At 36.2% G+C, this 23,078-nt stretch overlaps 1 protein-coding gene across 2 annotated transcripts in view; it reads right to left on the reverse strand.

Annotated features, from left to right (window-relative positions):
- Positions 1-1,027: 1,027 nt before the first annotated feature.
- Positions 1,028-23,078, reverse strand: part of LOC135687559 (protein unc-13 homolog B) — a 63,066-nt gene continuing 41,015 nt past the window's right edge. The window contains exons 30-46 of one of the 2 annotated variants that reach the window (XM_065204150.2): positions 22,920-22,990; positions 21,860-21,956; positions 21,056-21,124; positions 19,986-20,060; positions 19,560-19,643; positions 19,230-19,307; positions 18,349-18,437; positions 17,245-17,298; positions 13,637-13,738; positions 12,556-12,610; positions 11,268-11,327; positions 8,470-8,544; positions 7,078-7,225; positions 6,684-6,776; positions 6,120-6,155; positions 5,422-5,545; positions 1,028-4,334 (exon numbers count right to left, since the gene is read on the reverse strand). In XM_065204150.2, the coding sequence (XP_065060222.2) occupies positions 4,052-4,334; positions 5,422-5,545; positions 6,120-6,155; positions 6,684-6,776; positions 7,078-7,225; positions 8,470-8,544; positions 11,268-11,327; positions 12,556-12,610; positions 13,637-13,738; positions 17,245-17,298; positions 18,349-18,437; positions 19,230-19,307; positions 19,560-19,643; positions 19,986-20,060; positions 21,056-21,124; positions 21,860-21,956; positions 22,920-22,990 (1,593 nt within the window). In that variant the 3' untranslated portion in view covers positions 1,028-4,051. The remainder of the gene's footprint in view (positions 4,335-5,421; positions 5,546-6,119; positions 6,156-6,683; positions 6,777-7,077; positions 7,226-8,469; positions 8,545-11,267; positions 11,328-12,555; positions 12,611-13,636; positions 13,739-17,244; positions 17,299-18,348; positions 18,438-19,229; positions 19,308-19,559; positions 19,644-19,985; positions 20,061-21,055; positions 21,125-21,859; positions 21,957-22,919; positions 22,991-23,078) is intronic. The other variant, XM_065204151.2, reaches the window with a different exon arrangement.

Genomic DNA, 23,078 nt, shown 5'->3' on the forward strand with positions numbered 1-23,078 from the left:
CGAAGTTAGTATCTCATATAAATACTATTAAAAGCATAAATGGATAAACGAAAGAAGAGAATAAAAGTAAACACTGTGACCTTTCAAATAAAACAAATTGTCGATAGCAGTGCAGGGGATTCATGGCGAATTTTTAAGAGAAATTTTCTTTGATTTGTTTTAATCAAATAGAAGTCTTTCGTGTAAGTGTAAGGGGGGGGGAGTGGGGCAGAAAAACTCGTAACTTTTGCCTTAGCTGGAAAGATACTTAAAAAGCATTTTTTATCTTTTATCTCTGCTACCTCATACTTTACAGTGAACGTCACTGACATCCGTAGATTAGGACAAGGGTAAAATGAAGTTACTACCTGAGGCGGCACCATGGTCGCCGCGGAAGGGGAAAATTTTTTGCAATCTAATGCTTCAAATTCGTCGGAAAATGCATATTTTGAAGCAAATTTTAATAAGAAAATATCATTCTAAATTGAATATCCATTGGGGAAAGCGATGGTTTTAATAGAATTCTTCCTTGTTTTACCTTACGCATCATACCTGCATAAATTTTCAAATCTGGACAAAATTTTCCGAGCAGCAAATTACTCTATGGTATGAATCGGTAAATCCTTAGAAATCATTTTGAATTGTGGAAATCTAGTTCTTTCTTTACAAAAGTGAATTGCCTCTCGAATTTTACTTTAGTCCAAGTAATTTATGTTGCTAAGAGTTTGAAAATTACCTACAGTATAAGTTCAGAATTTTCCGACAAAACAATGATTTTTCCGAAAATCAGTCAAATTTTGAAAGAAGAGGGGGCCATGCCCCACGGCCATCACACCCCTGACATTATGGTTGAAGAATATGGTATTAAGATACGATCAGTTATTAAAGCTTCAAATCGGGAGCAATCCACACAAGGCTTCATCTAGGATGGTATCTGTAGCTCTCTGAGTTAAAAAAGGTTTGTTCGAATTATCGAAAGTTTACATTACACAGACAGTAGGTCTAACATAGGATGAAGGGGAATTTCGAATGCTTCATTCGGGTTCAGAAAAACCTGTTCTACGTCACTAGAATCTAGTGTCCGCTCCAGACTCCAGGCTTGACGCTATTTTATATCTAGGGGACTTCCAGGCTGGGGTTTCGAGCACAGGCTACTCAATTCAAGTTTGATACCCCCAGCAAAACAGCACAACGTAAGGAATAGCAGTCAGACTTAATATCAAATCCTATTAGCAGTTTCATGTAAAGGTAATTTTCAGGGGATATTACTTAAAATCAGCTAAACATTTAGGTTGGTAGATAATATTTGCAGCGTAAAGGGAGGGCTTCAAGAGTGGGGTAATAGCCCCACACTTTTACCAAAATTTACCAAATCTTTTCAATATTTACAGAGGGAAAAAAGCACTCCTAGCCCTAGAATGATGCAACACTCTTTTAACCAGTTAAACTTTAACCCAAAAACTTCTGATTCAGCGAAAACATAAATCTAGAAATTTTAGACTAGCTACTTATATCATAATTATAATAACTGAATGTATTTTACCCTGTTGAAATCAACCAATCAAATAAAAATTTTATAACTTTTTTATGTCTTTTAAGGGTTATAGATTTAAGGTCACGGCACCAGTCAAGATAGGATCATTTGACAAAAACATCCGCCCACCCTGTAAAAAATTTAAAGGGCCTCTCCAGCCAAATTTGCACTTGCATTTTATTGGCTAATCTAAAGTAGTTGAACCTGATGATCACGAATTCGTTATTTGTTTTTCGATATTTTTTACAGTTTGTGAGATATAAGCTCTTGCATTTCGATAATTGAATTGAATTAACCGACACAAATTTTTCGGTTTGGTGACACTGTGACGCAATTTTGACGTCACTCTGCATTTCGTTAGTCTCGCCACAAACCGAATCGAACGACGGCGATTCGCAAATTGAACACTGCAAGTGATGGTACTCTCAGTTCTGTTCCACCGGCTTTTAGTTTAAGCATTTCAGACACCAATTCTGAAACCTTTAGTTGTTCATCGTTTCTGGAGAACAACTGAAGTGTCAATTTCGATTAATTATACGCGAGGGAAGAGCTGGAACAGGAAGCCATAGCTTTGTGGGCCTACACAGGTGATCAGAACAAAGTCGTGACATAGCATGGACACATTCCGACCCTCAGACTTAGAATGATTGTAAACATTTAATATTTTTCTATCCTAAAAAGCTCCTGCTGTAGATTTAGATGCAGTTATCAACGTGTGACCATGACTCCTTTTACACTTCGGTGGAAGATATACTAAAATCATGGCGAACGAGAGCCGCACATTGTGACGTCAGAATGTCACCAAACTGATTCGGCTTTTGTCGTTTTTTTCTCGGAAAGGTGCAACTTTAAAGCCTTATAACTTCTAAACTAATTGGAATTTTGCAAAAATAACGACTTTGCTATAATCCACGCACCAGATGCTAACTTTCTAGTCAATAAAAAAAATTTTTTTTTGGCTGGAGAGGCCCTTTAAAGTAAAACGGATGTTTTAATCAAACGTTTCAGTACATACAGCCCCATAAGCAACAGATACATATGAAATGGTTTCTTTCAAAATGTGCCCATTAGCCCAAGACAACCCACAAATCGATTATATTACAAAAAGTTTTTATCTTAAATATATAATAATCAATAATAAAATACAGTTAACATCTTAATAGAAACATTAGATCGCAAACATTCGAAATTTTTTCATTCAGAAACTTTATCAATACACGCTTAATGTTTGGAAAGCCATTTTAACAATATTTTCGTGGGGGAAAAATGTAAAAGTTTTCTTAAGGGATGACCAAATGTTTTAAGGATATGGGAAAGACAACTTCAGGGATAAAACTAGCCTTTTCAGTCTTGGGTTGCAAATAATTGCCAATAAAAAGGGGCACGTGTTAGATGTTTCTTATGCAAGGGAAACTGTGCGTTGCAATACATTACGCGGGCTTTTCATATAAAAATAGTATTTAATCAACATAAAGTACAAACAAAGAAATTAATCATTTCGTGAGCGCATCCAGGGCTAAGTAATAAAAAGCCAATTGGTTGGGTCTTTGCAAATCAATGTAATTTGTTGTTCGGGTAATATTCTACTTCCTGCAAAGAATCAATACTCGCAAATACGATCAGAATTTATACACGGGGTTCTATTAATGGGGCGAGGATTAATTTTACATTGAAACTGATGAAGGTTTTTATTGATATCAACTGACCTTTCAAAAGCAGTCAAATAAACAAAATAATACAACTACAAATAAAGCTGGTTTTTATACAAATAATGATGCCAAGTATAGATGCTTCAGTTACGAAAAGCAAATAATACTAATATAAAATTTCCGACTATGGGTTTTCTGGGAAAGTGCCAAATACATATGCTATGACTAAAGATAAAATCAGTGATTTTCAACGACTATGCCACATCACATTAGTGTACCGTGAGAAACTGCGAGGTGTACCGTGGAAAATTTTCTAATTTAACTTAAATGGCCTAAAAATCCTATTCGAGGAATCGAAATTCTTTATTATCTGCAAATTAGCTGCCATCATCGATTGTCTGTACTGTAATAGTGACTATATTGTAAACAGCGAATGAGCATAAATAATTTGAAATATCGTTTTGTCATTTTTAGGTTACAAAGTGTAGTTTTTCTAGCATTTTTAGTTGGTGGCGTGTCGTGAGATTTTTCAATATAAAAATGTAATGCGACAGAAAAAGGTTGAAAACACTGGATAACATATAGGTGAATGTGTGCATTGGTCCTTTAATAAGGAATAAGCGTTGATTAGGGTACGATATAAGACTAAATATATCAGTGACGTCATACATGCGTATAGAGTGTTGTTCCTTATCAAACCTGATATAAATGTTACCCATGGAAACAAGAAATATTTTACTTGACAAACTAGTAAAATCTCTGCAAATTTGTTTAAGTATATCAGCAGAGAGATCCATTTGTAAAAACATATTTGATATCCAGAAAAGGCAAGAGCTAGTAAAAATAAACATGCTAGGTTGGGGGTCATTAACAAGCAATGGTGCAGTCTTCATTGCGCACCCTCGTCTCTTCTTTCGAATTTCAGCATTACAAAATCACGCGCCAATTCATCGTTCGTCCGTTGCGAAAGGATCTGAAGGATTGCCCATCCAGTGTCGTCCATACTAACAGCTGCCTCAAGTGGAACCCACGAGGCAGATGACTTTAGGTTGACGATATCTTTCAATTGAATAACAGTAGTGCCTATCATTTGGTTCCGCCGAATCAACGATGCATCTTTAACACTGAGCTGCAGCTCGTAGCAGGAGAGGTCTTCTTCGTTGCCAAGATTACTGCAAAGAAGAACAAAAAGTGTTCTCCAAACTGGTTCTATGTGACAAAAAAACCAGGAAATTCTAAGACCATAGGTTACATTGATCTGATGATTTGCCATGGAATGACCACATGCAATCAAGGTCGAGTACCATAGTGTTGTACCTATGTCTCTAACTTAAAGCTGCATCCGATCAACGAAGAAAAACGTGACCCTTTGACTGCATTGTCTTTCACACAATGAAGAAATAATCACCTAAAATTGTAGGAATCTTTACGTGTTTACTACTGGTAATACACCGAGAATCTATCACAGAGAAAACACAGATTTTTCAATTGGGTATCACATCTCGGCTAAGGTTAGAGACAGAACTGGCATTTACAGTCTGCTTTCAATAGCTCAGTAACCCCCTGAAAAAAGTTAACCGCATAACAGTGGCATGTTTAAAAGAAAATATTGCAGGGGGGGGGACCTTTGAAGAGGTATCGACACCAGGGAGCTTTCTAGATCAAGACCAAATGATATATTTTAACAGGAAAAAATTTACAAGCTAATTGTGAAGGAAAACAGGCGTTTGGAAAGTTGAAACCGCAAGAGATCTTACGCCAAGAGATCTTACCCCAAGAGATCTTACCCCAAGAGATCTTACCCCAAAAGATCTTACCCCAAGAGATCTTACCCCAAGAGATCTTACCCCAAGAGATCTTACCCCAAGAGATCTTACCCCAAGAGATCTTACGCCAAGAGATCTTACCCCAAGAGATCTTACCCCAAAAGATCTTACCCCAAGAGATCTTACCCCAAAAGATCTTACCCCAAGAGATCTTACGCCAAGAGATCTTACCCCAAGTGATCTTACCCCAAGAGATCTTACGCCAAGAGATCTTACCCCAAGAGATCTTACCCCAAGAGATCTTACCCCAAGAGATCTTAACAGACCCTATGGGACATTCAAATTCTATCAGCTGATTTAGAATATGAGATGATTCTTACGCACATGGAAAATTTTGTTAGTTTTTCCAATAGCAGAGCTTGACGTTCGTTCACAGTCTAAAAAGCTCATCGTAGAAAATATTATCAAATATCAAACAAGAAAAATGACTTACAAAGATATCGTTTCGTTGAACTTCGGCGAGTAATTGTTGTGTTTTCGACTTGTGGTAAAGCGTCGCTTCTTGTCACTCAAATGTGGTCCAGTAATGTTTACTTCAACAAAAGGCCTGAACATGGCTATCAAATAAAAAGACAGATCTGTTTAGGCCCCTGGCTTCGCGCATCTCTGGACCACTCAACTACTAGTTACTGTGGTATAACAGATCATTCTATAAATTTGCCAGTCTTAAAAAAAATTGTACCAGATAGTGCATGCCTCTTAAATATAACGTAAGGATTTCATAAACCAAACAGCGAGAAAAGATTTCATAAATTTATCCGAGAAAAAATCGTTTTGGATTTGATAATTCGGCAGCTCCTTCCACCCTCACAGCAAGCAGTAAAAATTATGATAATGTGCAAATCTTGCACATTGTAATAACGTGATAACAATGAAAATAGATAAAAAATTTTTACCAGCTCTCATAACACTAAAAAAATCAGTCCAATTCAATGGCTTTGGAAAAATTTTTACCCTAAAGCAAATTTCTCTAAGCACCACGAGCAAACACGATAAGTGAAACGTTTTCTATAAAATTCGAAAGGTTTTATGCTAAAATATATTTCTATTCAAAACCAAAGGCAAATGCAATTGGGGAAGCGTTACAAAACAAAAAGCACTCTTAAGTAGAAAAAATTCTACAAAACGTACTTGATGCAATCCAATTGAGTTCTTTAGCTTCGACAACTAAAAAAACAATCGATTTGAAGCATAAAAACACATGCAATGACTTAAATAAATGTCACATCAAAAAGTGATCTATTAGTTAGATCATTCGAAGTACCTATTTGTTATTTCCTGCTTCAGTTTTTAACATACATGTCGAGATTATAAAAGCGGGCTGTTTTTAAACATAAAACTGATACAGAAGATAAATCAAGGAATTGAGAATAGCATAGCTGGAGAGAGCATGTCCAACATGGATGTAAAAGAAGATATAATTGGCTATCGAAGAAGAATATAAAGAGCACTGATGGAGATTAAAATTCATTAACAGAAGAACAACACAACTGTATGACAGCTACAGCATATGAAAAGTAATTCTCTTTACAAAATATTATCTGTAGATTTCTGATAAGCAACCACGTCATAATAATACGCATGGAGCCGTACATTTTTCTCAGTGATGCTTGAATGATTGAAAAACTAAGAGCCCTTGATCTTTGTAAAGTATTGAAATTATATCTATGAACACAAACAATGGTTGCATCTTACTTTTGACTGTGACTTTGTGCTCTCCATTTGCCGGGTAGGTGAACAAATCAATTTGAACAGAAACCTCTCCAAAAGACTCGTTTGAATTATCGCCTGGAAGAGAGGCCAAATTACAATGGAGGCGGTGGTAAAACAATATTTGTAACAAAAGTGACAGATAACATACCCTTTATCCTTAATTTTTAACATTGTTTTTAAAATATACTACATTGGAAGGCATCTGCTGCAGTAACAGAAGTTGAATCCATAAGTACGAAAGTAGTACGAAAGGCTTTTCCGATAGTAAAGTTTGTGAGCTCCAACAAGATTCTGTGTTCGGCCCTTTGCTCAAATAGCCTCGGCAACATCTGATCATCCTCCAAATTGAAGGACAAAGGAAAAGAAAAGAACTTACTTTGTTGAGCTTGTGTTTGGATAAATGTTTTGATGAGGACATCGGTTGTCTGCGAGCATAACGACAAGGCGTTTCTTATCGAGATGAGCTCTTGGGTCTTCACCAAGTAGGTTTTGCGAAGACCATCACCATTCTGACAAAAGTAGTTCTGCAGAGAAGATTAATAACAAACCTAGTTGCTTTAAAGTGAACGCAAATAAGTGAAAAATAAAAGAGAGGGACATTGATATCTATAGACTTTCAATGCAAATGAGCAAAGTACTTCGATTTAAATTTCACCCGTGGGCAGTAATGCAACGAAAAACACAGGAGTAGAAGCTGCGATGAAAACTGTTAGACTTGGGTAGCTCGAAGAAATACCCTAGTAAAGTAGGGCCAGGGGTAGGGGTAGGGCCGGGGGTAGGGCTACGGCCAGGGGTAGGGCTACGGCCAGGGGTAGGGCCAGGGGTAGGGGTAGGGCCAGGGGTAGGGGTAGGGCCAGGGGTAGAGGTAGGGCCAGGGCTATTCGTTAATTCAAATTACAAAGTACGTTTGTAAGTTGTGATAGTCCCAAAAATTAGAAAATCGTCAATCCAATTTTTAATAAACACTTTTAGAAGTTTAAAACGCTGATTATTAATCTGAAGTTTGTTACGCTTTATACGCCAATATCGATCAGAAAAATATAAGAATCGATGGAAGAAAAAGCATGCGTTCGTTTAGAGAAGAGACCATGCTGGAGAAGAGACCATACTGAATGGGGTGTTCTGTACGTGGTAATACAGGGAAATACATTGTTACAATTGACCTTCAAACAGTTTTGAATGGAATCATATAGGGCTTGTTTAATTAAGATAGCTAGGCTTTTTTTGCCAATTGCACTCTTAAAGAATGTTGATGTAAGGCCGGTTAAAACAAAGAGGGCTTCTTTCGATTGGCTGATTTTGATCAAGGGGATACAAAGGAGTACCAAGTATCTTTGCTGAATTACGTAATCACGCTTAAAATAATTGCAAATCACGCTTTCACGGTACTGGAAATTTAATCTCACGATCACGCCCCCTAGATGTTCCCTGATTTTTTTAGTAACTATCTAATAGTAGTTATTTCCTGTTGGCAGAGCCATCGGCATTGAAATATCTGAATTAATTGAGACAATTACCTGCTCTGGTACCGGAAACCAAGGCTTTCTATTTGTAAAAATGAAAGCACTCCATTTGGAAATTCGCTTGCAGAACTCATTTACACGCAATCACGCATGTGTGATGCAAATTCACTGGTCACGCGCCAATGTCTATTCACGCATTCACGCATAATAAGGATTTGTTTCACGAATTCACGCATCGAAAATACGCCGATCACACGATCACGCCAAAATACCTGGTACCCCCATACAATAATAATGCTTCTCACCTTGAGAACCTCAAGCGCCCGTTCCATAATGAAACATTGTCGCTGACTCAAATTGTTTGGCTGCTCGCGGGTGAGCTGAATAAAAAAGAAAAATAAAATGTCAATAAGTATTCATGTAAGATGAAAGTACAGTAAGAATAAATCTGATGTCAGTTGAAAACGGTTACTGATATGAAAAAGTGTTCGTAAACTCACATTCCCACAAAAAACTGCCTGCTAAAGAGGAAAAAAAACCAACTTGAGGACAAGCTGATGAGCTAGCACGAAGCCGAACTTTAAAATACACAAACGTGTAGCTGATTTGTACAGTTCATAACAATAGCCAACCAAAATTACTTGAATTAAATTAAACCATGATTAAACCAACATATAATTGTATATTCTTATCAGTTTTGAAAAGCTGTGCTACGGGGTGGGGGTATCAGTCACAAGGCAATGGGGGCAAAAAAAATGGGCCACACCCTTTTTACTGTCAGGCAGCACCCCTTTACCAGCAGGAACGCCAACATTACAAAAAGGGAACGACCATGCCTGACTTTAGGTTACGTAAAGTCGGTTTCAAAATCATGGAATCGCATCATAAAGAATATCTTGCCAAAATATTACCCCTACCCAACATTTTCTCATTGAATTAAGACTGCGTGAAAACTCAATCAAAGCGAGAACTATGGGGAAATGGCCCCTAGTAACCCCCTCCCTGTAGCGCTGCCATTTGTGCTACGGTGTGTCGTTTTATACAGACGTATACAGATTGCACAGAGATTTCGAATTCCTGCACATGCCCCGGAGGACTACATTGCTCGCAAGTCATCCCACACTATAAATATCCTCTACAACAAATCACGCTGAAACGCCCAGTCAAACATGAACCTGATACTGATATCATTTCACAACACTATTTTGCGGTACATAAGTAACTGCATCCATTTGCTTCTCAGACATTTACCACTTCCCTTGTTTCAATGAATACGGATTGAGAAAAGATTTAGAGCACGCAAGCGTTTACGCGGGATTAAGAAGGAAATGTGGTTAACGCACTGGATTTGTGAAAGATCTGGCCTTAATCGGTTTGCGAAGCTGGTCTCATCGATTCACGTGTGGCCTCTTCTTGTAACATAATCATTTGCAATCAATACTGATCCATCTCACATCTTCCAAAATTGACAAACAAATTAAAATGTGGCAAAGATTTGAAATAACATCATTAGCTGCCGCCAGGGCCATAGGTTGAAACAGCGAAGTTAAAAAAACCTTATATCCACAATCATCTTTGGCATTTGTACTTCGTTTGCGGAAAATAGTGTTTTTCAACATAGTGGCTTTAAGTGGCCAACAGTTATACATAGAGTACCGAAGTGTGACGTCATCAAAAATTTATTTTTAGAATTTCTTGAATTTGGCCACATAATCTGAAAGAACGGCATAAAATACCTCTCAATATGCAAAATTAGCTAGATATGTCCCAAATTGGGCGAGATATGGACAATAGAAAATCTGAAGTTTGCTAACGAATGAACAGAGACCAAAATACAGAGGTTTGATGGGGCAAGAGCCTGTGCTCAAGTGGCCATATCTCAGCCAATTCGTAATACCTATAACTGATTTTGCATATTTAGAGGTATTTCACGATGCTCTTTCAGGTTCTGGGATCAGAATTCAGAAATTTGAAAAATAGACTTTTATGACGTCATCACTTCGGTACTCTATAGACAAAGCTTGTTTTAGATTCACGTTTGCAAATTTGAAATCCAAGAGGAAATGGTTGTGTAAAACTCTGATAAAACTAAACTCTGTTAAGTTGTGGGCTTTAAATGGTCGTGAATAGTTTATTGTAGTTTAAATAATTATTCAATGGCCGTCAAAGGTTTTTGGTGGACGAAAACAGTTGGTGAGAGTTGTTGGTGTTACAGGTTTTACATGGTGGAACATGGTTGTACATGATTCTGCACATTTAACACAGTTTTACACGGTAAAACCACGGTTTTACATTGTCAAGTGTGCAGTTACATGGTTAAACATCACTGTACATGGTATCCCATGCTTTTGCATGGTTAAATATGGTTTTACATGGCAACATGGGTAAACTTAGTTTTACATGGTTAAACATGGTTAAACATGGTCAAAGGAGGTTTCATATTGTTAAACATGGTTGTACTTGGTTAAATATAGCTTTCCATCGTTTTACATAGTTAAATATTGTTTTACATGGCTACACATGGTTATACATGGTTTAACATAGCAACAGAACGTAGGACCATTGTGAATATAAGTCTTACAATAACTTGCTGCGGACAATATCCTTGTAACAAATTCTTATCTCATAATTCTGTTATCTTTAGAACTTATTTAGCTACTGTTATATTAGATAAGTTAAACTGAACTAACTGTAGCCTGAGTTTCTTCAGGTGAAAGCAGAACAGTACCATAAATACAATCCCATTTTATTAGATAAAATAAGTAAAATACAATAAAATTTAATAGCGAAATACTATTTCGAGACTGTTCTAGGAAAAGGCCAAACCCATGCCATTTTCACGCAATTTAAAGCCAAGGACAACATTGCAAATACATAAAAGAAAGTTGCTTTTATGTTTCATGTAAAACTTAGTAATTTCCCTTGAAGTAGAAATTCTGAAAGAATTACCTTGAAGTAGAACAAAAATTACGTTGTTAAGAAACCCCAAAGAAAGTTTCAGGACCCAAAAATCGATATTTGCTAAGATACCAACGTTATTGAGCCAGATTTAAGATGCTTATATAAATAATTTCATGTTTAATATTGAAGAGAGAATTGCTACCTCGGAGCTTGGAAGTATAACGAACTTCTCAATGGTGTCAAGCACGAGCTTCCATAGTTCCTAAAATTTAAGAAAGTGTCAAGCAGTCAGATTACACGGTGATTATCATAAAAGTTGGCGAAAACATTAGAGGGCCGCACGGGATTAAGGGTAAGATAGGGTGACATTAAAACATGATATGATAACCAAACTGGGCTTACGTAGGAGAAAAAATGTCTAGACAGGGCTGAGTGGCGAGAACTCGACATTTTAGGGCAAAGTGCAACAGCTGATACGAACGTTAGAGCAAACGAGACAGTTTTAATTAAATAAGTCAATTTACTTGTGAATGGTTTTCGTGTGAACAAATTTTTTGCAACAGTGAGATTTCAATAAAAACTTTGTTTCAAATTGGTAAAATTAAAACATAAGATGTCGAAGCACTGTTTTGGTTTGGATTATTCAAACATATGGAGGACACGAGCTGATGTTTGAATGCAATATTATAAAATAGGAAACAGAAAATGAATAATTCTTGGCCTCAATATTGCTGCCAAATGAAATGTAAAACTCCAAGCTCACATTAAACCTCTAAATGTAGTATCTACACTCTGATCTATAACTTGAACAATCATGAAAAACAAAAAAAAAGACTATTTGGCTCAGCAAAAATTTTAAAGAAACATCCTTCTCAAACATAGTTACATCTTTATTGTCAGGTATAACTTTAGTTTCAACATATCATGCTGTCTAGACTCTTTCCTACTGCGATTTTTCAGTTCAAAACCCTAACGTGAAACTGACCCATGTCAAGAAAAAAAAAACGATTCCACGGCTGTGAGCCGGAGAAAAATGACCCAACGATGCAGTCGTTTAAGGAAAGCCAGTGCATAACTTGACAGAACTATGTAAAGAGAGAAGAATTAATCGTTGTGTTTGAAATCCTATCTTTTTTACAAAGCGACAAGACCAAACCATTGATTATTTTACTTAAATTCCTTTGCCAAGAGACTTTTATTTAAATGATACAAGAGAAATTTTGAGTAGGGCAAATAGGGCAGTCTGGAGGAAGGTTAAGGGGTTTTCTGAACTCTGATAGTAAGAATACCACATTTCCTTAATCTACAATTTCTTCGTTGAAGAGCCGAAATAGCATTTAAGTCCACCATATTCAGAAAAATGATTATCTTATATGTTAAAGTGCAATGAAAAAGTCATCCAAAACACATCTGTTCTTGCATGGAATCAAATAATTTAATGCCAAAAGTAGTAAAATTCCGGCATTATTTATTGCATTGTAGGTCCCTACCTTAAGAAGTCTCTTGAGAACTGTTCTATCGCAGAATTCAGCAAACTTCGGGAAGCTGAAAAAATCATCGAACATCAACAATGATTTGGAATTTTACGAACAGATTGCAGTAAAAATGTTAGGGAAAGAGTTTAAATGAAATTGGCAATGGCAAATCTGTGCTCATTTGGTCATATCTCAGTCAATTTTATACGCACTTGACTAACTTTGCACACTCAAAGGTTGCCCATCAGATACAAGGTGTAAATTCAACAATCAAAAAATAGATTTTTATAACATAATCATAATAATTATATTTCTTTTACTATCATATCAACTGAAATACCCCTTTCACAGGAATAACCCAATACAGTAAGTTGTTTGATGATCGCATTAAGCGTAAAAATCGGAGTAGCAACTAAGAACGGTCTTGTTCTATACACCAAATAGCGTGTACAGCTCTGCAACTACGGTATCGAGCGCTTTATGACAGATCGGTAAATTGTAATTTTCATCCCGCTACAGTAGTATATGAATTATTTTAAAAAAAATTTGGAATGCTCAGAATAAGCACTTTATTTCTTTACTTTTTTGCAGATTATTGAGACTTACAGGTTTCTTAAGTACCAAAGTAACTGAGACAAGCAATTAAAAGGATTGCATAAGATAGATTAATTACTTCATAAAGAACAGGCGCATTTGATTTTGAGGAACCAAGTTTAGGTCTAATTCTCGAATTTTGTGCTAACGAGTTACCATTAAGAAACATAAAAACATAACATGACATAAAACAGAAAATCTTATCAGATCCCGGGGAGTTTTTCGTTCTAATTTCTATGTCAATTGAATCAGGGACAAGTACCATGTCAATTGAACCAGGGATAGGTACCAGGGAATAGTCGAAAATATTCTTTTCCCGTCCATCTTTAAAATAAGGATTTTGAGCATTTTGAGGTTGAGTTTGACCAGTGCAAGGATTCTTAATATTTTGATCATCTTATTGCTCGATTTCCTAAAAACGGTTTCTCATAAGAAATGTGTGCAATCCATTTCTAAAAAAATAAACGATTAGACTAATATTTTCGCTACAAACAAGACATACACTTCATCCATAAACTGCATAAGTGGGTTGAGGACATCCTCCACCTCTTTATCAAGTTGGTGTTTGTCATTGATCGAAGCATTGTTAACACCGCCCTTAATTCTGAAACAAAGAAACAATATATAAATCAGCATATATTCAAAGTAACATAATACCCAACGTAACGTAATATAAGATAGAAAACAACTTGTGAGATGCTCTACATAGCTTGATTAATGACAGACATCAAGCCCCTGATAAAAGTTTCAGTGACCGAGAACGGTTTCGCTCTTAACATGACTGGTCCTATTTATGAGGACTGGCCGTTTTTTATCCGGGTATTTTCACATAGAAACCCGGCTCGGGGTTTACATGAGGAATTTAATGGCATTGTAGGAAAACCCGGTTCGGGGTTTACATGAGAAATTTATTGGCATTGTAGGATCTGTTGGCAGGTTCTTATAGTATTTGTATGGCCATTTGCTGTGGCACAGCGATGTTCCGCAGGCTGCAGAAACCCGGTCTGGGAGATACATGCATACTGAGGCCAATCCGGTATCTACCGGATCAGGGTCATTATATTTTCACATCAGTAAAATGGGTTGCCATATCATATCTTTGTCCTTTGAAAGGATTATGTTTGAAGACCATCATAATATCTCGAATAGAATAGACTAGGGTCGCACTTGTGGCTTTTGAGGTCCTTATGAAAACCATTGATCGGCAAAGGGGCTGTCTGTACAGGGGTATGCCCTTGTTGAAGGCCCAAAAAGATCAAAATTGGGCTTTGCGTAAATTATTAGAAGCAGTTCAGACATTTCATCATCACCCCATGCAAGGAAAGTTTGGGATTACAAAAAATTTTACAATACATAATGCTATGAAATCTGGGTGAAAAGAAATGAAAAAAGAGTTTGATTTCTAATTTATTGATGCCATCTATAGACCAAAAAGTCAAGGAAATCTTTACGATTTATTTAATCATAGATTTTACTTTGAAAATAAGAAAGTTCCAATAACTAAATCCTATATCCTGGAATTTCGAACAAGAAATGAAACGAGCTGATCAGAAAACAAACGCAAAAAGAAAAGTTTGGGAGGATGCCTGTTTAGACGAGAGAAATACAATTTGCATATTCTTGAAAGAAATTCTGATAAATTAAAAATATGTTCTTCGACAGAACTAACCGAACACTAACGTAAACACAGTTCAGTTTCTCCATTAAAACCAATTCCTCTCGCTAGGTGTAGCACGCAATACTCTTTAAAAAAATTTTTACCCGTAGGTTCACTCCCGCACTGGTAGCCTTATTATATGTAAGATTTTGTGGGAAACACCAGCCCTTCTTCCTCAAATTGTTAATACACAAAGATGACCTAAACCCTCATTTATTGTCGTACCACAACTATTTGTCTCAGGTTGATGCACCGAGTTAACAAAAATCCCTTTAAGCGAACTATTTATGGAGGCTCAATTAGGGTATGACGTCAAAGCTTGAACGAACATACAGCATTCTAAGTCGAATTAAATGGTGTCAGCTGGAAATCCTCGTACTTAACGCGCTGGCCTCATCTTCAATCTTAATCTAGATTATCAGGGAACCAGACAGGCAGACCAGCAAAAAGTGATTATTCTTGGACCTAACGAATAAATGTTTAAATTATCTATTAGAAACTATACCATGAAGCCTTGATCTCTCACAAAGCAGGCGTTAAGCAAAGCAGGTGTTTTCTTTCTGTTAAATTATCGGCATAAATTGTTATACAAAAGTCTTGAAACTTTGCTGTCTCAAGCCATAATATTATTTAGGAAATCAATGATCAACACGGGGGGAACTTGCTTCGAATGGCAAAGGTATTCTGGTTGTCCCTGGATCGGCAGCAATGCCAACAAACTCCACAAGGGTTACAAGGCCAGTTTAGCTTAAAGCTAGGGACAATCTCGGCCTACAGGCCGAAGGGGAAAAGTTAAAAGTAAACATTGTGTCCAGTTGCGGAATTGTATACATGTTTTCAGCCAAAATGATGACCGAGTAGGGTAGCACTTAGCAATCCACTTTCGTTGTACCCATTTTGATATTTGATTGTACTGGCGTCAAAATCGTGTTTTGACCCAGATTGAACGAACGGCCTTCAGGACTGAAGTCAAGCATTCTAACCATTTGGCCATTTTACCTTTTTACCATCATTAGTCTGCCTGCAGTTTTATTTCAGGAAGAACCATTTTTCAGTGCAGCCGACAGGTTTATAATAAATTGCAATTTGCATTAGAGATTGCCCAGTCCTTCAGAGCTGCCTATGGCAGAAATGTGTCTCTGGCACTTACTAATTGGGTTGTTGGAAAATTAGATCCGAGCTCTAAGTGGCTAGGCTTAGACTTTTCACGAACTGCAGATCGTTGACAATGTCGCCAAGCGGCTAAGCCTTCGAATATTTCCGTATCAAAGATAATTTCTTGTTTCATATTCACCATGGAAAGAAACGATTCTCTAAATAAAATGTAGCGGGCAGCTGTTTAATTTGAAAGAAGAGGTTTTAGATCATCTAACTGCCACTTTAAATTTAGCCTCTTCCTGGGTAATAAATAGAAGTAGATTAGAGTCAAAAAGCAAGCGACAGGAAATGGATGATTGAAAAAACATACAGTTTTAAAATTGGGTGACAGTTGTGAAAAAGGACAAGCTAATCTGTCTGACTTGAGGTAAATCGAACCCAGAAGCGATTCTGATTGGGGGATACCCCAATCTTTTCCTAAAGTTGGCCGGGCTCGCAAAACCCTCTGTCACCCAAGGTATGCTTATTTTTATAAAAACCAGAAAATTTTTGGATAATTTTCTCGATAATTATTTTGGATAATTTGAAGTTTGGGCGTTCTTAATGCTGTTCTTTGTCCAAAATTAATTTTTCTTCAACTAACTATCAATTGCTCATAAGAGTATTAAATAACAGTTTTGCATGACATCAACTGACTATATCTACACAGTTTTGTTAACACGACAGTAAACTTTCAAGAGCAATTCAATATTTCCTTTTTTTCTTCTAACTTTTCAACTGTTCAACTGTTCATCTAAGGCTGGGCAGGTTCGTATGTTGTTCTTATTTGTTTAGCAAATCGAGTCTCGGTTCCTTTAAAGTTTGTTCTTATAAAAGTAAAAAGAGCGCATTTTCTCTTCCAAGCAACCTTCACCTCTGCAATCAGCCACGAAGGTACAGCATTCGCCCACCCCAGAACAGAAAGCCGTTGTTCTAGTGTTGAACTTTCAGTGGAAGGTAATTGCAGTTTATTTATTTAATGGGATTGGGCAAGACGTTTTGTAAATTGACTCATGTGAGGCAGCTGGTGCCATGAAAAGATACCAAAGCCGTGACCTCTAATCTTCAACCCCCCTCTCCTGGCACGGTCATGAATATACACTGAGTATTTCATTTCAGGTAGTCGAGAACCCTTCTATAGAAACAAGACCATATATCAGAAACATTGCCACAGTCTTCATGTATTCGATGTAATCACCTGTATCTAGTGCCTATTCGTGCTCCGAACTAGCATATACGAACATTTAAAACTGGTATTCCTTGAACAAACATACATATTTCAAAACCTCCTGATTGATACTATAAATTGCACTTACCGAATCAATGTTTTACTCATCTTTCGCATGCACTCTTCGAATTTTGGAGCAAGGCTATAAAGAATCAAACTCATAGTAGAGCAAAGTCTAAATTGAGAGACAAGTTATATTAGAAACGGGGATAGGAATGCACTTTCAGCTGCAAAAAACCTCGCTTGGAGTTATTTAAAATAAGTGGAAACTTTAAAATAACAATGCAGCCAAAACTCCTTTTATTTGAAAACCGATTCCAAATTCTGCTCAATCTGGATTAGAACTAACCTGATTCTTAAGTCAAAGGGTATGGAATGCCTGGTAAAAATTATATTCTATTAAAATTTTATTACATTGGGTGCAACGTTCTATAAACCAACTTACTTACATCCATTGATTTTTTAATTTGTTGTTATTATTATTTATTATTATAAAATTATCTACAGTAGGCGAAGCAAAATTTTTTTAGCTAATATAACAGCTAATTAAAGCCTACTATTTATACTGCATTTACAAATCTTAAATTAATTACAATGAATGGATAAAATAATATAGGAAATGTACAAAATTAAAAGGATGACTCATTAGATAAAAATATACAATTATTCGATGACTATTTCAAGAATCCAATCTGCGCAACGTAAGGTTTGCATAGTCTGCAGTTGCATTTTGTATCTTTCCAAGTTTTAATCTTTTTTCTTAAATATTTCAGTATGACAAACTTACGATGAACAAAAGAAAATTGTTATAAAAAATACTGATGATTTTATGCAAAGTCGTTTAATTAAAGAGTATGGCAGATGGTTTAATAAAAAAATCCCTTAGGATCCTCGAAACTATAAAACGAACCCTCAATCATACCTTTTTAAAAAATTTCTAAGTCATTTGCTTCTATACCATTCATTGAAAATTCAGTTTTCAAGTTCCAAGGCGGGCTAATGTGCCAAAAGTCAGGTTAATGCATGGGTTAATTTGCAAATTACTACCGTTTTCCGACCTACAACCATATACAAAAGATATTTCCCCCTCAATATTATTAAAAATTTGACAGTAATCCAAGATTTTGGTTAGCTTTGCATTTCCGTACAGACGTCAAAGAAGAAATTAAATTTATAAAAAATAATCAAATACCTTTGGGCATAAGTTGAACTAAGGTTGTCTAAACACAAGTTCAGATTTTTCTGTAAATCTTGAAATAAAATTTTTGTTTCTTCATTGAGCTGCAAAGAAAAAAAAATTAAGAGAAAATATAAGATGGCGTGGGAAAGAAGTTTTGGATGTGATAATACTTGCAAATTAAGCAAAGCCAAAGTCAGATGAATTGATTGTGGGGCTGTCTGGCCGGCGGTACAATAACGACGCCTAAAGAACTTCAAAATCCTTCAAGATCTTGATATAACGAGCAAAATTATTTGTTCATTTCGTCGACTAATTGCTTTGAAATCTATCAAGGCTATTTAAGACTATTAATTAAAATTTTGAAAGTAAGGAATTAGTTGATAAAATCAAATTGAGTTATTTGGTTTATATGACCAAATGTTTCACTTATTTGCTTCAGGAGAAAAAGTTACTTGATCGATAACATAAAATATTAGACTGCAATGGTCCTGAACGTGAAAATTAAAAAAAACCTTAATAGCACATTAATTAGGAGCCAGCCTTCAATTCAGTGAGCTAAGTTTGGATATCTGGTTCATGTCAGGGGAGGCTTGAAGACAAATGGTTCCAAGTCCAGAAATGAGCCTAAATTTTAGAAGGTCTTCGGACAAAAACAGTAAAAACAAGGTATTTTCTGGGTATGATAACTGAATTCGTTACGTTCTTAATAGCTCTGCTTGCTGTTGTACCAAAACCCAGTACTTAGAGTTTATAAAAATGCCCAGAAGAGCGTACGTAGGAGAGGAACCCTTAATTGTACCCTGAAGATAAGGCCTGTTTTTCAGAGCTCTGCTTAGTTGCGTTGGTCTGATACAGCTTAACTGGAGCTAGAAGATTTTCCGGTCTAATCTTACCTTTTCCGGGCCTGCGGACTCAAAGAGTTTCTGAATCTGAACTCTGACTTGCTGTACATTGTTCATGAGCGTGCAAATCTGAATGGATAACGCGAAGCATCAGGGTGAATGTTTTCAGACAGTGAAAAAATAAGCATTTCAACGATAAGGGTTTAAACAATAGAAGTTCTGAAGCTTTTCTGATCAAACTGACCCAATTGTATAATCAACATCGTGGTAGATTTTTATGCAAAACTCTATGACATAACATATGAAACAATACTGATTTAGTCTATATAAATTATAAAGGTCTAACTGTGACTTCTTCAAACATTGGGAGAACATACTTACAATTGTCACAGTATTGAACTGACAAATGGTCTCGAAAATGTCTTGTACGCATTTTGTGTACTGCCGGGTGACTTTATCAACAGTCTAGAAGAAAAGAACATCAAATGCAGGTTTAGGCTCTTTCTGGTGAAAAAGTTGAATGATGCAGTTGGGTATAGATTAGTAAATATCGACAATATGCCGAGCTAAAAGCCTGGTCACCATTTGGCTATTAAACGTCTTCTACCACGTTTGCTACCACGTTAGCATACAATATTTTTTGCATCTGTGTGGTAAGGCTCCACTTAAAAATGTTACAACGTACTTTCGATAATATATATCGCATGTGAATAATGGCAAGACTCGCAAAGATTTTTCTGAAAATTCAAAACAAGAAAAGAGAATAATAACACAAAAGTAAATGAAAGAAATTTATTAATATCGTACCTGGGCGTATCTATGCAGTAGTTTTGCCTCGATATCCGGATCGGGGCATTCTAGCTTATTCAGAATTTCTAAACTCTAAAAAAGAAGAATTTTGCAAATGCTTTTGAAACCTGTAGTATAATCATTTATTCTAATAAATAAATTCGATCAAAACTACTAATAAAAAGTCTGTTATCTGAAAATTGGTTGCGCGAAATGGCGTTTATTGTCTCTCTTTCATAACTTCCTTAGTATATTAATATTTCATTCAATATATTAAAATATTTTGTAACGCAAATGGTTGGTTTCAATAACTTTCTTATAAACTACATGATAAATTTGTGTAATAGAACTGATATATCTGGTGATATCCTACGAGATATATGATTTGATATGAAAATGGCTTTGAAAAAGCAATTATTTTACGACATACTAAAAGCTTTTTCGTCTGACACTCCTCAGAGCATAAAACGTCAGAATAAGGTTCCAAAAGAACACGATGGAGAATATATAAAAAAATAGACAGAAGGAGTTCGTTTTCTCTCTTGGACTCCAGTGGTAATTTTTCTTTAGGCTCGCGGCACTGATTGGTCAACCATACCGGTCTTGTGCTTGCGTTTTTCTGATTGGCCTATTTCGATCCACAACTGGGTATATATTTTCCATCGTGTTCTTTCGGAACTTTATTCTGACGTTTTATGCTCTGAGGAGTGTCAGACGAAAAAGCTTTTAGTATGTCGTAAAATGTTTGCTTTTTTCAAAGCCATTTTCAAATTCTGTACCGCAAAAAAATAATTTGATATATAATTTGAAATAGGTAGCAGAGAAACAATTCAAAATTATTTGATAAAATCATGTCTGCCTTTCATTGATGAAATACAGTAAACTTCTAACGATTCCACCTTTTATAGGAAAACAAAATATGCACGTGTCGTTAAAAATCTAAATTTTAAAAACAGGCTTAAGCCGTGATTCAAAAATGCTAGCTGTTAGGTAGTCATGGAGTGGACGGATTATTAAAACTACTTTAGTGAAAGGGTAAGAAAGAAACCAAACCAGCGTTTTATTAGAAATGCAAACCGGAATTATACCTGGTTTAGGGAGGAAAAAGTATCCACAACGGAGACAGAGAAGTCGGAGTGCTCCGAGCTCGTCTGGAACTAAAGGAAAATGCGATCGAATTGTCACAAACTCATTAATAAGTGTAAAAGATACATTATTAGGCTGGTAAACAAACATTCACGGCAAAGAAATCAAGTGGTTAGAAAACGTGAGTTGAAGATCGTGGGTTTCAAATCAAGGCTACATCTATGATTTGAATTGCTGCTTCTGAATGCGAATGAATAACTGGCTTAACATAGGGGAGGCTAAGAGCAAAGAGCATAGGGGGGCAGCTCCCACAAGAACCAGTCTCCCAAGTTCATCATGGTGTTGGCAAAGAAGAGGTTTTCAATCTAACAGGTTTCTCTTCTATTGAGGGATCGAAAATAGCAATCACTTTTATACTTTAAAAAATGGGATTAAAACTAGGTAAAATGAGTGAAGAATTTCTTAATATAAAACAAATATTTTCTTTAAGCGTCCTTTCTATTCATTTACATGCAAAAAAGTTGAATTTTCTGCATAAAGCATAGCTTTTGGCTGATTTAATAACTTGGAGTGAAGAGGCAATTGTTTACATCGAGACAATACTCTAAGGGCCCTGGAATTTTCCGAAAAATTTGGATCATAAAATTAATTGGAGGAAGAAAGCTTACGAGACCTTAAGAGGGGAGCAATTTTCTGTGACAAATTTTTCGCACGAAAAATACATTTGCTAAATCTACTTTCTAGCTTAAACCTTTTGGGAGTGTTATCACGGCATGTGAAAAGAATATGTCAGTTAAAAATCATACCCCGTCTCTTTTGTCTCTGTCAATTGCACCATACATATACTCCAAAGACATTTCATCATTTTCAGTAAGCCATTGCATGATGAAATATTCAAACAGCCTAGCAAAATATAAGATGAAAAATAATGCTTTGTGTATGGATATAAAGAATCTTTTAAGGTCGATTTCCATTCGACATTTTTTATGCGCGCGGGTGTAGCGCCCAATTCTGAGCATGCATAGTTAAAACCAAATGGTCTCGATTTTGCGTCCGCTGTGAGCGCCAGAAAGTTGATAGGGGCTCAACTTTTTTGTGCGCTCGGCCACTTGACAGTAGCATTTAGCTACGCATGCTCAGATTTGGGCGCTACGCCCGCGCGCACAAAAAATGTAAAATGAAAATCGGCCTTTATGCTCTCCAAAAATTCATTCAACAGCAATTCAGACTTGATATGACTGGAATTTATGAAGGGTCATGGGGGCATGAGATGGGGGCATGGGATGGGGGCATGGGGAAACTTTCTTTCGTGACTTGAAACGCTATCATTTTTAGGGGTGAAGTCGAATCTGCCTTGAGGAACCAAGATTCTGACTGCTAAAAATTTTGATATTTGCTTGCCGTGGTTTTAAGGCAAAAAATTCTCACTATTTGGTGTTGGAAAGCAACTCCTGTAAGCTTATACTAGAAAAAATTAATAATGGTTGGGAGCATGGGAACAAGAGCATGCCCGCATGAAGAGTGAAGCAAAAAGATTAAAACTTCATTGATTCTTCCTATTCCAGTTATTTCCAAGAATGTAGAAAATACTCCATGCAACCATTACATAACGGGCGGAGAAAAGAGAGAACAGACATTTGACTAAAGAACAATTCCTAATTGATTTGAAGGGGGGTTGGGAGGCAGAAAATTGATCTTCATAAGAAGTATAATACAAAAAGTTGAAAAACATAACGAGAAAAGATCTCCTTCCTTTCTACTGCTAATTAACCTATAAATATAGTAATGGTAATAGCAAGAAAAGATTCAACTAGAAGAACTTCAAAACAGAAAAAAATTCAAAGGTATAAACACAAGGGTTCTTACGTCATATATTCGGGTGTTTCTTCTTCGTACTCAGGGCAGTCTTTTATGTGAGTTTGGAAAAGACCTTTAACCTACAAGAAAATATCTTCATTTCAGCGTTATATTGCAAAATTGATATTTAAGATAAAACACGAAGATATGTAAAAGAGAGGAGGAAAC

The sequence above is a fragment of the Rhopilema esculentum genome, chromosome 20, assembly GCF_057945365.1.
Source record: "Rhopilema esculentum isolate cy_ngs chromosome 20, ASM5794536v1, whole genome shotgun sequence".
Lineage (NCBI taxonomy): Eukaryota > Metazoa > Cnidaria > Scyphozoa > Rhizostomeae > Rhizostomatidae > Rhopilema > Rhopilema esculentum.